Genomic DNA, 17,500 nt, shown 5'->3' with positions numbered 1-17,500 from the left:
GAGGCAGAAACTCTATCAAGCCCAACCATCAAACCCACCATCTTTACAGTGCCATGTATGTTGACAATGTTTGTTTTAATTGGTTTTTGATAGGATCTTGTTTCTGATAGTGCCAGTGTGGGTATGAAAGTGAAGGTTCTCAGTCTGAGATAAATTATTATTCTGCAAGTTCCACTTATCCTGCTCTTCTAAGCTGTTCCATCCCTGGAAAAGGTGCGTGCTCAATAGGTATGGATTATAAAGGCATGCTTAAATTAGAATTCAAGTGCACTTTTAAAAATGTGCATGCCAGTTTTAATATCATATATCCACCACTTAAAAGGTTCAATTATGTCTCTGGTTTTTGTGACATCACATGGTAGGGAAATGAGCACATCAGCACATCTAAAATGTTTTTCTTTGGTGTGGGGTCCTGAGTCTCCGAATTAGACATGCATGCAGAGCACAGTTTTATTTTACCCCCAGTCTCCCAGCAGTAGTTATATAATATAATAAAAAAATATTTAATACGTTGTTTGGAGGTGACAGTCCTCTTGATCTAGCTGATTTTACATGTCTGGAATTAGACAATGTTACTTCTAACTACTGGACCTACACTGTAAGTTGTCAATATATGAAGAATTCCTGTGGGATGGTTTTTAAATGCATGCCAAGTGATGTCAAGTGGAAGTTATTATAATGTTAATAAGGTTTGAAGAATAAAGAGTGTAAGTTATGGCAGTGGATTGCTTACTTACATTGCTAATGGCTAATGGTGGAATGTGTTGAATAAGTTATGTCACCTAGCTTGTAAGCCTAATCGTTATTAAAAATTTATTGGGTCTCTAGTAAGGTTTCTTTTTTTCTTCTTTTGTAATTGGTCAAGTCCCTAAGAGAAGAAGGTGTGGGATTGTGGAAAATTGATTCTGTGTTTACATGTAAAAAGAACATAACAAGATATGCTCTAGTGTTATTTTCTTGTTTATTCATGAGATGCATATAAGCATGAGTTGTTTTTCTGCAATTCCCCACCCAGTAGGGCAGTGATGCCAACTCTCCCGCTTTTGGCGGGAGACTTACGCTTTTTTGCTTCATCTCCCGCTCTCCCGCTTTGGTACATAAATCTCCCGCTTTTTACGTGCACTATAAATATTGAATACTTAGTGAAAGATTGAACGCTGATTACGGCTTTTTTGTTTTCGTTGAATCATAAAGAAATGTTGAAATTACGGTAGAACGGTGAAATTCCCCCCCCCACTGAAGGCCAAAATGTAGCCCTAATTCCACACTTCGCTGTTGCTGACACGGTTCTGCTGGCTGTCCCTGAAGATTTTTGGACGTCTCCCGATTTTTGAACTCCGTGGGTTGGCATGTATGGTAGGGGGATTTATAGAGTAAGTTAATTTCCGGCGTGATTCTCTATCTCTTTTTAGAGCCTCAACTGCTTGCCAAAAAGAAAGTTTGTTCCAAGGATCCAAATAACAGTATTCATGTTGAGGATGTGATTCCATATCAAGACTGTTGAGTTCAGAGCTCTTAGAGTAAGTTGTCCTAAAAATTATGTATGTGAGCAACATGACTTTGCCAATACAGAACTACACAAAGCACTGTTTGTGATCACTCCTAAAAGTGACCATCATTGTGAAATCTGTGACATATTATAAGCCCTGTGTTAAAAAGATCCTTTAAGTGACATCTACCCTAAGCGATGGCACCACTTTTTTGAATAACCAACTGGCCCTTTTCTCTTAAGCGACCAGCGCAGCCTTCAGAAAACAAGCATTAGCCAATAATGATACTTAAGGTTACAATTGGTAGCTTTCACCGAAGCGTCAGCTCTCTCTTTATGAACCATGTAGAAGTTCATTCAAGGCGGCCGGTATATGATTTTACAGAAAATTTGCATTTGCAGCTTCCAAAATTTATCAAATCGGTATTGCAGCTGCTTGACAAAAATCACTAAGAATTGCTGCTTGGTGGTAGGACAAATCCAGAAAACAAAACCTTCTGTGTATCTCTGTCTGCTAAACAAGCTACATGTATTACAGTTGCTTCTAGTTCGCGTTTCAAAATGAAGTTGCTACATGATTAGCAATCGGTGTAATTTTGTTCTGCTGAAGCTTATGCCAATTTGGTATTCTACAACACCAACTATTAAACATTTCCAGTTGTTTAACTTTAGACATACCATTACAGTGTAATTGTAACAGCAGGTTTAATAAACATGTCAAAGACTGGTTTTGGTTTTAAAATATCCATAGAAAACCACTGTGGTGTCCTCAAAATCATGAAAATTGATCAGATTATCGAAGTGTTAACAACATTTGAAATAATTTATCTTTAAATCAAAGTCTCCTGTGAGCCAACTCGTGAATGCAGATGACGCATCAGTATTTTAATTGAAATTAAGATGGCTACATACACTACCTTGAAAGCTAAAAGAAGTCATATCTTTGCCTGATCATGTAACGAGAAATAACCATATGTGTACTATAAAAATGATTCTAAACTTATTCCCTACATATTGTATAAGGTTATTCTGATACACCTTGGAACAAATTTTCGGGTGTTTTTTATTCAAAGTTCATGCAGACACTTCACTCATTCAATTTAAGACACCGCACTTTGTGGAAAAACGGGAAAACTTATAACTTTGCTCATATTAAATGAAAAATCTCCATTCTTGCACTAAAATAATTGTCAAATTTTTATCTACAGATTGAATAAGATTATTTTGATGCGCTGTGAAACAAATTTTCACTTCTCTTTTTATTCAAAGTTCATGCCGACACTTCACTGATTGAATTCAAGACACCGCACTTTCACTGCGCATGCTTGAAAGTCAACAGCCGAATCAGCCAACCAACCTAGTGAAAAACCCATCATTGCTATCACTCGTTCATTGTTAAAAATGGGTATGGAAGTGGTTCATTTTGCCAGCTTGCTGTGATGTTGGAAGGGAGTGCCCATAGTTTTACGCAACACGGCACAAACTTCAATAATCAGCCTGGTCATAATTGCATTTCTGAAATTGAAACCTCCCAGCATAAAATTGGAAATACAAAAATCTGATCATGACAGATTTAAACTACAACATGCAGGTGTCATGACTGCTCACGTATCCTACCCCCTTAATGTTGTAGTTGGCAACAAGACTTTTTTCTCTAAACATACATTTTGTATTTTTTGCACAAGAATTTAAAATGGGTGTGGTTTTAAAAACAATGGAAGCAGTGCATTTTGCCAGCTTGCTGTGATATTAGAAGGGAGTGCCCATAGTTTTACGCAACACGGCACAAACTTCGGTAATCAGCCTGGTCATAATTGCATCTCTGAAATTGAAACCTCCCAGCATAAAATTGGAAATACAAAAATCTGATCATGACAGATTTAAACTACAACATGCAGGTGTCATGACTGCTCATGTATCCTACCCCTTTAATATTGGAGTGGGCAACATGACTAAATTTTTCTCTAAACTTACATTTTTGAATTTTTTTAAACCAGAATTTAACAATTTGGGCCCATTGGACAATGGGGCAGAAAAGTTACAAGTTGTTCAAAGCTTAGTTTTTTTGTACAAATGTTATCACCAGAGATCATTCACTTTTTTTTACTGTTAATCCTGGTTATGGATCTTCTGTTGTCTAAGTGTAGAGTCGTCCACTGTAAATAAACTTTTCTTAACAGGGGAACATATGTTATGGATGTTGGAACATAAAGTCTGTTCATACAATGTATTTATATTAGACAATAATGTTAGTCTCCTGCAGTGGAACATTCACAATTAATTAAATTGTAATAGCAACTGGAACCACAATGACAGACAACTTCTTCCTACATATACTCCTGCACATCAAAAGCTCAACAGTATGACCATGAAAAAACTGTAATAATCAAGACTGAGTGTACTGAGACAGCGTATTGTTGCAATCTGATCCCCCATTGAATGAAACAGTACAATTTCAGTCAATTTCAGTCAATTCCAGTAGCTGTAATGAAAACTCACAGACAGATTTTTCAGTTCTTAAGATATTTAAATCTCATTGGGCTGAATTCTGTTACCACAACCTCGAATCTTTCAGCTTTTAGTGGTGAGTTGGCCCCAGGGTGTTATGGCACCCTGTAAACTAAACATGACCTACTCTGAGAAAACCTAACTTTGAAAATGCAAAATCTGCAATGAAACCCAATGGGAAGGGGAAAGAGATGGAGGTCAAAGAATAGCTGCCTCTGTCATGAGATAAGTAACAAGACCATCCCCAGGCATTGATATGTTATGTTTTTTTTAATACAGTTCCCTGAAAAAAGGGTGACGATCAGGTTATTGAACTGTGCAAAACATAAAAAGAAGTTGTATGGTTTAAGATAGTGCCACTTTCAGTTCTTCAGTTACTTCACCATTTCATTATGGATATTGGAACTGCAGGGATGTTCCTCAGCACTAAGCAATAATACCTGGATTCTAAAGCAATAACCTGTGAACAGGCTCCCAAGTGGGGTCTATGGCGAAGATGAAAATCGAGCTCTTCCTCGCCCCATACCGTGCTCCCCCCGCCCGGCTCGCCGATTTTTCTTTTCACCCTATACCCCACTTGGGAGCCTGTTCACAGGCTATAAAGCAAATGCTCCATGCTGATTTTGGTAGCAAGTCATAATTGCTTGTATTGTACCCATTAATAAGTGTTGTGGAACGCCGAATTCCAATTACCATAATGAAAGACAAAACTTCTGTGCTGTGATGATATTTAAATCTCATAGGTTTTTCCCTGCAAACAACCACTTCACATCTCTCAACTGCATGAACACCGCCAGCACAGTTTCCCAAACACTTCTTTAAGAGGTGATTACGGCTAATAAGAATACCACCTTGATTCATTTTGTTAAAAACAAAATACTGCCTTTTTCCTGTCCGTGATTCCAATGTCAGTACAGGCTGGTTTTCTCTCTTGACTGATGGCCAAAGTTGTTTAATAATGTTGGACTTAACAATTTTATGGTAAATCAAATTAAAAACTTCTCAGGAAATGTTCATAGTGAAATCTCCTCTCCATGGTGTCGCTAAAGTTGGTTTTGAGCGCAGTCTTCTAATTACCTTTTCGTGAAGCTTTTTCATTGTCCTTTTTGACCATTCCTTGGATGGGAATCAACTTTTGCAAGTCTGGATTTCGACCACTAAACGTTGTATTCTCTTCGATGACTCCTACTGCTGCTTCGAACTCAGCAAAAAAGCATGAAATATCCCTCAACTCCGTGCCGTTTTCTGTACAAGACATGTACTCCTCGCTTTTTTCTCCGAAAAACTGGCTTATTTGATCAGAAGGAGGATTTTCCAGAAAGAGCTTGGCCGCCATACTAGATTCTACCAAAGCCCCCCAAAATTCTCCCATGACAGGCTGCGCGCCTCTGATGATCCACATTGGATTACCTATGATGGTCTCAAAGGAAGGCAGTGTCTAGGAACTGGTCTCACCGGCCGTGCACACTGTAGGAAAGGGGATCCTATCTCATTGCTTTTTTTGTTCAGAAATAAAGTCTTTAGAAGTTCTCTCATAAACAAATTGGTGTTTCAACAAAATGTATTACAGTTTTCCTTTTTCCAAGAATCTTAAAACCTAATCTTTTTAAAGTTTAAAATATACTACAAATACGTGACTCTCAAAACCTCGCGAAGCTAGGGCTGGGCGGACAGTCGATTTGAAGTGAAGGAATGTGCTAAGGCAGCTATAAGAAAGTATAAATTGTCACTAATAGGCCTTTTGCAGTAGCTGGTCACATGATCAACTTTCCGATCAAAAACAGTTCTCCTTTGGAAAGTTTTGTTACAAGGTCTTAGGAACTGAGAGAGCATATTTAAAGTAGGTTAATTACCCGTAAATTTTTATCCATATATCTCAAAAGTAAGATTAGAAGGATTTGTACTGGAAAACTCGTCAATCTTTATAATTCTTCGGGTCATACTCAGCCTCATCCAGTGATAGGTAATTTATGATCATCATCATCATCATCATCATCATCATCATCATCATCATCATCATCATCATTATTATTATTGTCAGTAAGTATATCACTCTTTCCAATATTAGTTTATTCCATGGTCCCTATATTTGTAATGCATCTTCCTCCCCCCTTTGACCCAGCAGTCTATTATTAGAGACCTTTAGATTCTAGTACGAGTACGAGGACGACTACGAGTTTCTCCAATAAACAAAGAGCGCGCGCGCGTGAACCAGTGTCATTTTGGCGGGAAAACGTGATAGCTGTCGTCATTTTACTACGAGTTTTTGTAAGAATCTCGTAGTGGCGAAAACGAGTCCTCGAAACGTAGGTGATCTCGTCTTTTTGGAAACACGAAAGGGCTTAACTATCATCATTTAAACCAACTGCGTCAAGTTCGTCGTTCGTAAAGAGTGAAATGAAACTTTCTGTGATATATCTGTTCTTAGTACTTCGCTACAATCTTGAAGTCAAATCTCGTAGTCGTACTCGTACTTGTACTAGAATCTAAAGGTCTCTATTATTGTGCTCCTCATGTGTTCAAAATCAAGTGTCGATGTTTCCAATGCAAACTAAATGTAGCATTTTTTGTTATTTTGTTCAGATAATCAGATTTCTTGTGATTATGAGATGGGATGTGGCTGAAATAGAGTGAAAAATCATACAATTGTATAATATCATAACCTTGGTATCATCTTCAACCTTATTGGCCTTTCAAACAGACACAAAGAGACAATATAGGTTGGTTTCCATGCAAACATGTGCCCTTCAATTAAGAAAATCAATAGCTCAGCTATGGCAAATAATCCCATTAGTAGAAGTAGTTGTTTATTGGCACGTCCTCTTATAAGTTTGGCAAGTAGTATCCATAAGTAGTTGTGTAAGTATCATGTCCCCATAAGTTTGGCAAGTAGTCCCCATAAGTAGTTGTGTAAGTATCATGTCCCCATAAGTTTGGCAAGTAGTCCCCATAAGTAGTTGTGTAAGTATCATGTCCCCATAAGTTCGGCAAGTAGTCCCCATAAGTAGTCGTGTAAGTATCATGTCCCCATAAGTTTGGCAAGTAGTCCCCATAAGTAGTTGTGTAAGTATCATGTCCCCATAAGTTCGGCAAGTAGTCCCCATAATTACATTGAGTATTTGTCCCCACAGTTAGCGATTTACAATTTTTATAATATAATGGCTCTGGACGTTCCCTTGTTGGGAGTACATTAAAATGCACTCTCTCTTTTGGTATTAGCTATACTGGAAGTCGGTGTCCCCAGAGTGCAGGTAGCGATATATGGTCCCCGCAAGTAAGCATCGGTAAGTTCCGGTGAAAGGTTAGCCTACCCTCGCTTATCCTAAAAAAGAGTATTCCATCAGTCCCATCAGTTTGATTTCCTTGTAAGTTTTCATAAGTACATCGTGGACTGAACATTTTCGAGTCCCCACAACGAAGAACTTTATAAGCAGTCCCCATAATTACATTGAGTATTTGTCCCCACAGTTAGCGATTTACAATTTTTATAATATAATGGCTCTGGACGTTCCCTTGTTGGGAGTACATTAAAATGCACTCTCTCTTTTGGTATTAGCTATACTGGAAGTCGGTGTCCCCAGAGTGCAGGTAGCGATATATGGTCCCCGCAAGTAAGCATCGGTAAGTAAGTAAGTAAGTAAGTAAGTAAGTAAGTAAGTAAGTAAGTAAGTAAGTAAGTTATCTAAAAGATATAACTGATTAGATATAATTATAATTTAGATGTAATTATCTAAAAGAGCTAAAAATTGACGAAAACACAAAATATAAAATTAAATGCTACATACTACGTAAACTGAAGCAGTCTGCTCAATTTCCTTTCAAAAGCACCAGTATGCCTTATTCGGCTCTTGAGACTTGAAGCATCACGGGTTTTTTTTCTAAGGGCCCGTTTACATAAAGGGCGGCGCGGCTGAACTAAACGGTAGCTCACCAGGCTATGTAGCCGGCCGAGGCCTGGGAAAACGAACTAATAAGTAATACTAAAGGGTAGCCCGGTTACATGGGTGCGGCGCGCTTTAATTGATGACTCTGACATAACCCGCACCGCCCAAAAGTTGCAATTTATTGGACGTCAATCAAAGAAAGTCGTTGAAATTATCAGCTTGAATTCTGACAAGATTTAAGGTTTCTAAAAACCAACTAATTAACAGTTTAATCCGCGAACTAATGGCAAATTTTATCAAAGTTTATTGCCAAGCCACTCGTCTAAAAGATACCGTATTTTCGAAAGCGTAGTAAAATTCTCAGTTTCTTGCTTGGTTCCCTTGAAATCTTTTCAGCATTCAAGTTAATTTTAACGGCTTTTCTTTGATTGACGTCAACACAAAAGCAAAACAAATTCATCCAACTGTTTTTGTTATAACCGCTATACCCGTATAGACCCTTTTAATATGTCGCAGCGCCATTTTGCATATTCCTTAATCCTCCCCCCCCCCTCTTGAAAATGTCCTGCAAATATGCCAGGGGCAGCTTATACTATCCGACTCAGAACAGATTGTAGTTGTTATATTCGACTCAATGAAATTGAAAAGTTGGGTTTCCGTCTTAAACAAAATCCCGACTAAAAATCCCAAGAGGAATCTTAACCCAAGATCTTTGGCTGAAATCCTAACTCGAGCTCTTGACTCGAAATCATGAATCTTCATTTCTAGACACCCATATAGCGGGACACCCGGAATTAACCCTTTTCTTCGAGACCATCTTAGAAATCGCAACAAAAGCAATTAAAATGGCGCTAGAATCTTTCCGTAAATGACATTCTTAATAAAAAAATCCAAAATTGCACCAGGGCCCGTTTCTCGAAAGTCCCGGTAACTTACCGGGCCCTTAACGGGACTTTCGAGAAACGGGCCCCAGGACTTTAACTATTGCAGTTCTTACAAAGACCTTTTCAGTGTGGCAATTAGCTCCTCCATATCAGGCCTCAACCCAGGGTCTCTTTTTACACAGTCTCTCACGAGTCTTTGATACTCAGCGCTTTCCATTTCGCTTATTTGCCTTTCACGCCTTCCCGGATCAGGTTGTTGCCTTGTAAACATTTCACAGATGAGGACACCAAAACTGTACACATCAACCTAACACGACGACAACGACAACAACATTATAGATGTTATGTTTATCCTACGTCGGTGAAAAAATGACAAACAAATCATTATTTTAATTAAGTTATTAGTTAAAAGAAAGACAAACTGTCGAAACGGATCGAGGGTTGGCCGATCTAAGAATAGTGAAGGAAATATGCCCAGGTGGGTTACTCGGGTATAAACGTGACGGGGGTGTCCGACGTATTTTTTTGGGTCTAAAGTTTTCAACTCCTGTATTTTTTTGGGTCTGAAAAATCTGCGCGTATTTTTTTGGGTTCGAATTTCCGCCAGGCTAATAGGTCTTACGCAATTCAAGCCAATCATGTATTTTTTTTTGGGTCTAAAATGTCCAGTCTTGTATTTTTTTGGGTGCACAATATAAGGTCCATGTATTTTTTTGGGTGCAAAGTATTAGGCTCCGTCGGACCCACCCGTCACGTTTATACCCGAGTAACCCACCTAAGGAAATATGTAACTATGTACGTGATTATCTCATTCTTACTCAGGCAAAAAAACATAAAATCGTAATAACTTGAAACAAAAAGCATACCACTGGGTTGAATGCTTCCCTTTGAAACAGCTCTTATTAAATTCCACGACATTCATTTGGTACATTTGGTCAGTTCATGTTGTCGTCCAAGAACTCTATTCTCCTTCGAAAATTTGAAATGATATTCGTAAGAAACAACCAAATCCACGGCTACAACAAAAGCTACGCAAATTCTCTTCGTCTACCGTTATGTAGAACAAATATAATTAATTCTCTGAACATGTTGAAGCTTGACTAGAGTCATTGTACCTTTTGTTATCCTTGTGATAAATTCTAAACTGATCTACTAACCTTACAGCTTATTGGATGACCTGTGTCTCCACTCACGGACTCAGGTGCGGAGTAAATCGCAGCTCCTGTATCATTTCTTGTGCTTTCATTTACAAAATTAGCAGTGCCAAAATCAGACAATTTGGCTCGCCATTGGTTACCCCGTCTCCATAACAACACATTAGCACTACTGATATCGCGGTGAACGATGGGACGAGAATGCTGATGTAGGTAATTAAGTCCTAGGGCTACATCCAGAGCTATGCAGGTTAATTCTTCCACAGTCAGAGGTATTTCATCATCATTGCGCAGCCTTCCCCTCAAGCTGCAGTCCATGATCTCCGTTACGATCAATGGTGCTTCTTCATCATCAGTTGCTCCAATAAATTGCAACAAACAAGGATGACAGCATTTTGAAGCAATATCGATCTCTCTCCCGATCATATTCCTGTTGTGATCAGACATTATCTCTTCGTACATTTTTTTGACAGCGACATTACAGGCACGAAATGTTCCATGGAAAACACGCCCCCACGCTCCACGCCCAAGTTCCCGGTCCGTCCGGAATTCAATTTCATTCCTGTTAATGACCCAGTTACGTGGATTGTCGCGTTGATATGCAGAAAGAGTTCGGTCTAGATCGGCTGTACGCAGTAGAGCTCTTCTCAATTCTTCTTCATTTGTTCTCAACTGATTTTGCAATTCATTGATTTGTAGCTGCCTCTCGCTTAATCGTTCTTCTTGTCCTTGATATTCATTCAATTGATCTCTCGTTGTTCTCAATTCCTCTTCATTTATTCTCAATTGATTTTGCAGGTCAATGCGTCGTTGCTGCTCCACTGTCAATACATTATTTTGCTCTATCATTGTTCTCAATATTTCTTCATTTCCTCCCAAGAGATTTTGTAATTCAGTGACTTGCCGTTGTTCCTCCCTCAATCGTTCTTCTTGTCCTTGAAATTCTCTCAATTGTTTTCTTGTTGTTCTTAATTCTTCTTCATTTGTCCTCAACTGATTTTGTAATTCAGTGACTTGCCGTTGTTCCTCCCTCAATCGTTCTTGAAATTCTTTCAATTGTTTTCTTGTTGTTCTTAATTCTTCTTCATTTGTTCTCAACTGATTTTGTAATTCAGTGACTTGCCGTTGTTCCTTCCTCAATCGTTCTTCTTGCCCTTGAAATTCTTTCAATTGTTTTCTTGTTGTTCTTAATTCTTCTTCATTTGTTCTCAACTGATTTTGTAGTTCAATGACTTGCCGTTGTTCCTCCCTCAATCGTTCTTCTTGCCCTTGAAATTCTTTCAATTGTTTTCTTGTTGTTCTTAATTCTTCGTCATTTGTTCTCAACTGATTTTGTAATTCAGTGACTTGCCGTTGTTCCTCCCTCAATCGTTCTTCTTGTCCTTGAAATTCTTTCAATTGTTTTCTTGTTGTTCTTAATTCTTCTTCATTTGTTCTCAACTGATTTTGTAATTCAGTGACTTGCCGTTGTTCCTCCCTCAATCGTTCTTCTTGTCCTTGAAATTCTTTCAATTGTTTTCTTGTTGTTCTTAATTCTTCTCCATTTGTTCTCAACTGATTTTGTAATGCAATGACTTGCCGTTGTTCCTCCCTCAATCGTTCTTCTTGCCCTTGAAATTCTTTCAATTGTTTTCTTGTTGTTCTTAATTCTTCGTCATTTGTTCTCAACTGATTTTGTAATTCAGTGACTTGCCGTTGTTCCTCCCTCAATCGTTCTTCTTGTCCTTGAAATTCTTTCAATTGTTTTCTTAATGTTCTTAATTCTTCTTCATTTGTTCTCAACTGATTTTGTAATTCAATGACTTGCCGTTGTTCCTCCCTCAATCGTTCTTCTTGCCCTTGAAATTCTTTCAATTGTTTTCTTGTTGTTCTTAATTCTTCTCCATTTGTTCTCAACTGATTTTGTAGTTCAATGACTTGCCGTTGTTCCTCCCTCAATCGTTCTTCTTGCCCTTGAAATTCTTTCAATTGTTTTCTTGTTGTTCTTAATTCTTCGTCATTTGTTCTCAACTGATTTTGTAATTCAGTGACTTGCCGTTGTTCCTTCCTCAATCGTTCTTCTTGTCCTTGAAATTCTTTCAATTGTTTTCTTGTTGTTCTTAATTCTTCTTCATTTGTTCTCAACTGATTTTGTAATTCAGTGACTTGCCGTTGTTCCTCCCTCAATCGTTCTCCTTGTCCTTGAAATTCTTTCAATTGTTTTCTTGTTGTTCTTAATTCTTCTCCATTTGTTCTCAACTGATTTTGTAATTCAATGACTTGCCGTTGTTCCTCCCTCAATCGTTCTTCTTGCCCTTGAAATTCTTTCAATTGTTTTCTTGTTGTTCTTACTTCTTCTCCATTTGTTCTCAACTGATTTTGTAATTCAGTGACTTGCCGTTGTTCCTCCCTCAATCGTTCTTCTTGTCCTTGAAATTATTTCAATTGTTTTCTTGTTGTTCTTAATTCTTCTCCATTTGTTCTCAACTGATTTTGTAATTCAGTGACTTGCCGTTGTTCCTCCCTCAATCGTTCTTCTTGTCCTTGAAATTCTTTCAATTGTTTTCTTGTTGTTCTTAATTCTTCTCCATTTGTTCTTAACTGATTTTGTAATTCAGTGGCTCGCTGTTGTTCCTCCCTCAATCGTTCTTTTTGTCCTTGATATTCATTCAAGTGTTCTCTCGTTCTCAATTCTTCTTTGTTTGTTCTCAACTGATTTTGTAAATCAGTGGCTCGCTGTTGTTCCTCCCTTAATCGTTCTTCTTGTCCTTGATATTCATTCAATTGTTCTCTCGTTGTTCTCAATTCTTCTTTATTTGTTTTCAACTGATTTTCCAAATCAATAACTCGTTGTTTTTCCTTCCTCAATCGTTCTTCATTTTCTTGAAATTCATTCGATTGTTCTCTTATTGGTCTCAATTCTTCTTCATTTCCTCTCAACTGATTTTGTAATTCAGTGATTCGCTGTTCCTCCTCTCTCAATCTTTCGGTGACTTGTTCTTTTAATTTCTTGTACCGTTCTCTCGTTTTTGTCAATTTTTTTTCTTTCGTTTCCAACAGTTTTTTCTCTTCATCCAGTTGCTCTCTTGTTGTTTTCAATTCTTCTTCATTTTTTCTCAACTGATTTTCCAAATCAATAACTTGTTGTTGTTCCTCTTTCAATCGTTGGTCGTTTCCTTGAAATTCATTCAATTGTTTTCTTGTTTTTCTCAATTCTTCTTCCTTTGTTCTCAACTGATTTTGTAAATCAGTGAGTCGTTGTTGTTCCCCCCTCAATCGTTCTTCTTGTCCTTGAAATTCATTCAATTGTTCTCTCTTTGTTCTCAATGCTTTTTCATTTAGTCTTAACTTATTTTGTGATTCAATTACTCGTTGTTGTTCCTCCCTCAATCCTCTTTCTTGTCCCTGATATTCATATAATTGTTTTTCCGCTGCTGTCAATTCTTCTTTCTTTGTTCTCAATTCGCTCTGTAATTCAATGACTCGTTTTTGTTTCTCGCTTAAAAGTTTTTCTTGTCCTTGATATTTATTTACCTGTGCCTCCATTGTTTTCAGCTGTTCTTCAAACATTATTATTAACTCGCTTAGCCGTTTCTCTCTCAAAAATTCCTCCTGAAGTTGAAATTCATCTAATCGTTTTCTCAATGTGGTCAATTCTTTATCGTATGCTTCCAAATGACTCTGCATATCCAGGAGTAGTTGTTGCTGTTCTTTTAACAGTTTTTCTTGCTTCTGGAATTCAATCAATTTTTCTCTTGTTATTGTCAATTCGTGTTGGTATGTTTTCAACTGACCTTGCACATCAGTAACCCGCTGTTGTTGCTCTCTTTGTAGTTCTTCTTTTCGTTGAAAAACATTAAACTGTTGTTTCATTGCTGTCAATTCTTGCTGGCTTGTTCCAAACTGACTTCCCATTTCCGTGAATCCTTGTTGCTCCTCGCTTAATAGTTCTTCTTGTCCTTGAAACTTACTTCGCTGTTCTCCCGTTTTTGTCAATCCTTGCTCGTATACTTCCAACTGACTTTGCAGCTCAAGGACTACCTGTTTCTGGACTCTTAACAGTTCTTCCTTCCCTTGAAATTTATTCACCAGTTCAGTTGCCATTCTCATTTCTCTTGTATATGTTCTCAACCGACCTCGAAGTTCCGAGACCCGAAGTTGTTCTTCTGCTAATAGATGTTTCTGTCCTTGACATTGTCTCCTGAATTGTTCCCCCGTTGTTCTCAATTCTTCTATTTTAAGTGTTCTCAACTGATTTTGTAATTCAGTGACGCGTTGTTGTTCCTCCCTTAATCGTTCTTCGTTTCCTTGAAATTCATTCAACTGTTCTCTCGTTATTCTCAATTCTTCTTCATTTATTCTCAACTGATTTTGTAATTCAGTGACTCGTTGTTGTTCCTCCTTTAATCGTTCTTCTTTTCCTTGAAATTCATTTGATTGTTCTCTCGTTGTTTCTTTCTCAGCCTGCGGTTGCTCGACTGTGTTATCCTGACCGTGTCTAATTTTCCGCAGTGTTCCCATTTCTGCTTCAAATTCATCAGGTGCGCGTTCTCTTTCCATTCTTAACTGATTGCTTCTTAGGCTCTCAGGTTATACCTGGTCTTTTCTTTTCGTTATCCTTTCACCGATTGATAGTCTATACTGCAAGGTGTTCTTGGAGCACTATTCAGGCTTTCTTGTTTATAGAGCACATAGATGAGAATAGTGCAAAACGATTCTGGCCCTCGATGCTAAACAGCAAGAGGCAGTCAATCAATCAGTCACTCACCCACTCAATCAATCAATCAATCAATCAATCAATCAATCAATCAATCAATCAATCAATCAATCAATCAATCAATCAATCAATCAATCAATCAATCGATCAACTTTATTTATCCATGGTACAAATTAAAGCTAAAAAGCTTATGGGGCCGTGCCAAAAAAGAAAAAGATAAAAATACAAAATACAGTAACTAATTTACATACTACATTATTACAAGTAATTGAAATAGCATCGAGGTATTTACATCATAAGACCATAACAACATTTAAAATTTCCTGACTCTAGCTCTACCCCTTGGAGATGAAGAAATGAAGGATAAACAAAGTCTCGTCTCTCAAACTCAAACTCTGCCATAATGAATGGCTTTACTGACTTGCTACAAAAATTTAACTTTCAAGCTTTTTGGATTTTTATTTACTTGTTGAGACGTGGTTTGGTAATTTCCCCTCACAGCGTCCAATATCGGTCCTAAAATTACACTTTCGAAGGTTAGCTAACCAAAACGGAAACCGTACCAGGAAGAACTGACGCATGTCATCAAAATATCATCCTTCAATGGCTATTTAGAGCTGTCAGGTCTCAATAAATCTCGATCCTGAATTTGTTATGGAATTTTCAAATTTAATGCCTCGCGGAAGTATTGCGTGACGTTCAATTTTGGCCAGATTCGTGGGAAAAAATCGATCTGGTACATGGATTTACCAATGAAAACTATTATTGTCGCCAAAAGTATCATTTTATCTCAGTTTTTACTGAAAATTTAGCCTGGGTAAATGAAGCGGCAAATTAAGAGGGTGTGTTGAAAACAAGACATCCTTGCTAATTGATTGACAAGTCGGACCCGTCATGTTGCGAGTATTATCAGAGGGTCTCAATGGGGGTAGTGTCGTTTAAGGTTAACGGTTAATATTTTGGCTTTTTTACGGCTAACGGTTATTTTTTTTCCATGACGGTTAACAGGAGTTGTTAATAACTAATTGCTATTGTTTTAAGAAGTAAAATATTAATTTCCATTGTTGTAAAGCATGCTGAAAGTCTTCGGACTATTTTGAGATGAAAAGTATTTGCGCGTGTGTGTGTACACTCTCAGTGAACTATATAACTTTTATGCTCTTACTTGCAGTAGAAAAATATAACGATTACCAAAATAAGATAGAGTTTTAAATCACTTTAAGGAAAATAAACAAGGAACGACAGAGTCATGTACATGTGACTTATGGCACAAGTATATTTAATTGTACGTGTCTTTTTTTGTAAATAGCAACAATTCTATATGAATCACAAGGCTTTAATTAGCAGGTTTGTATGGCCTGGCTTACCATTTTGCCCAGGTCTAAACATCAAACCTTGTCCAGACCTTGACTTGTCTTCCAGATCTTTTCATTATTGGCTTACCAATAACCAGTTCTTCTGACTCAATATCGACATCATTGTCACTGTCACCCGAATCTGCAGTTGACGCGAGGGTTAGCTGTGGAACAGTGGCATCGCTCACGGAAACAACAGAGCGCATCTCAGAGGAGGCAGTGGGCGTTTGTTCAACTTCGTCAGCTGGAAAGAAGACCCTTGCAGTGGCATTAGGACTTGAATTTGAATACACTGCTGGAGGAAGAGCTCCTGCCTTATCTTTAATAGTCTCGCTCCTCACAGTTCTCTGACGCAAAGGACGGTAGTTCTCCAGCCAATCTTTCATGGTCTCTCCTCCCTTTTAGAAATCTCAGTAGGAGGAAGTGGAGTCATGAACCTTACATCCTTGAACGACATTCCAGTCTGTGGCGCTGGATAGTACGAAGATGGATGTGTTCTTCTTGTGCCGCTATACGACGTCTGGGTCCTTCATGGTTTCTGTCACCATCGCACAAATAAACTGTTTATCAGTTGACAGGAAAAAGCTGTTTTCTCTGTACTGTAAAGGTTGCAGGTGTCTCTGCATAATATGTTCCATGAAGTAGTTCCGGTTCTGGTGTTATCGCCGTTACTTCTTCTCCTTGAAAAAAGTGAAGTTTATACCTCGGAACGCTGGCAGAAATCGGTAGCAGAAATCGGTCACGTGATTTTGACGTGGCAGGCTATGATTCGCTAAACAAAATTTACCTAAATTTAATTGGTCAATCCTGATCAGTTTTTCAGCCAATCAAAAGGCGAATTATTTTCTGATGAGACAAGAGCCAATCAGGGGCTACATTTTTCATCTAATCAGAGGCAGGGTTATTTTTGTCTGACTTTAAGCCAAGTAGGGGCCACATTTTTCATCCAATCAGAAGCCGAGTTATTTTTTTGGTCTAACATTCAGCCAATTAAGGTTCTCTTTTTCCCAGCCAATTAGAAGCCTAGTTGATATGTATACAGGCTATACAGACTACGTTTGGGGTGACAGCCTTGTATAATTTATACCTCAACAACCTCCACAGCCGCCATGCCCTAAAGTGACCGCCATTGTTCTTTGATCAATCGGGCACTGAGCGTTTAAAATTACACCAATATATTTTGCTGCATCCGGATTTCCGTGATGTTTTGTTTACCTTATATATATCACCGGTATTTTGCAACATCCAATAGCTTAGCGTACATAATCCAGCGGAAACTTGCATCAAAAATGTTATACGACTGGGCTTTTCACAGAATTCACTACAGAAATTTCAAAACTCCAGAGCCCAGTCGGTTCTTGACTAGCGATAGCGAAAGTATCAGAAGTATGACCATGTGCCTACTGCCAACAACGTCTAAATATAGCAAATGTGAGCAATTGAATACACACATCTAGTCCATTTTTATTCAAATTACGGACTTCTTACCGTTTAGCTTGCTTTCCCCATCTGAGCCAAGTAACAAAGGCA

General features: G+C 38.1%; 1 protein-coding gene, 1 long non-coding RNA gene and 1 pseudogene across 3 annotated transcripts in view; 1 reads left to right on the top strand and 2 right to left on the bottom strand.

The window, feature by feature from the left end:
- Nucleotides 1-1,523, top strand: part of LOC146466082 (uncharacterized) — a 7,386-nt gene extending 5,863 nt beyond the window's left edge. Inside the window, exons 3-4 of one of the 2 annotated variants that reach the window (XR_014868156.1) lie at nucleotides 94-213; nucleotides 1,413-1,523. This is a non-coding gene — a long non-coding RNA (uncharacterized LOC146466082). Of the gene's footprint in view, nucleotides 1-93; nucleotides 876-1,412 lie in introns of those variants that run through there. The other variant, XR_014868155.1, reaches the window with a different exon arrangement.
- A 7,324-nt stretch (nucleotides 1,524-8,847) lies between these two features.
- LOC146466081 (dual specificity protein kinase shkB-like) lies at nucleotides 8,848-10,940 on the bottom strand. The gene is made up of 2 exons (XM_085127807.1): nucleotides 9,923-10,940; nucleotides 8,848-9,072 (listed from the first exon to the last, which is right to left on the bottom strand). The coding sequence occupies exons 1-2, from the start codon at nucleotides 10,766-10,768 to the stop codon at nucleotides 8,875-8,877; spliced, it is 1,044 nt and encodes a 347-aa protein (XP_084983933.1). The 5' UTR covers nucleotides 10,769-10,940; the 3' UTR covers nucleotides 8,848-8,874.
- Nucleotides 10,941-15,809: 4,869 nt separating this feature from the next.
- Nucleotides 15,810-17,500, bottom strand: part of LOC146466047 (uncharacterized) — a 451,139-nt pseudogene continuing 449,448 nt past the window's right edge.

The sequence above is a fragment of the Pavona decussata genome, unplaced genomic scaffold (assembly GCF_977016875.1).
Source record: "Pavona decussata unplaced genomic scaffold, jaPavDecu1.1 SCAFFOLD_154, whole genome shotgun sequence".
Lineage (NCBI taxonomy): Eukaryota > Metazoa > Cnidaria > Anthozoa > Scleractinia > Agariciidae > Pavona > Pavona decussata.
The sequence above is the reverse complement of the archived record's forward strand: the minus strand, read 5'-3'. Positions and strand labels throughout refer to the sequence as shown.

Coding starts and splice junctions, on each gene's coding strand:
- LOC146466081 (XM_085127807.1), bottom strand. CDS start 10,768: ATGATAGAGCAAAATAATGTATTGACAGTGGAGCAGCAACGACGCATT. Junction 9,073..9,922: donor GTCATCCAATAAGCTGTAAG/GTTAGTAGATCA, acceptor TCGTCGTGTTAG/GTTGATGTGTACAGTTTTGG.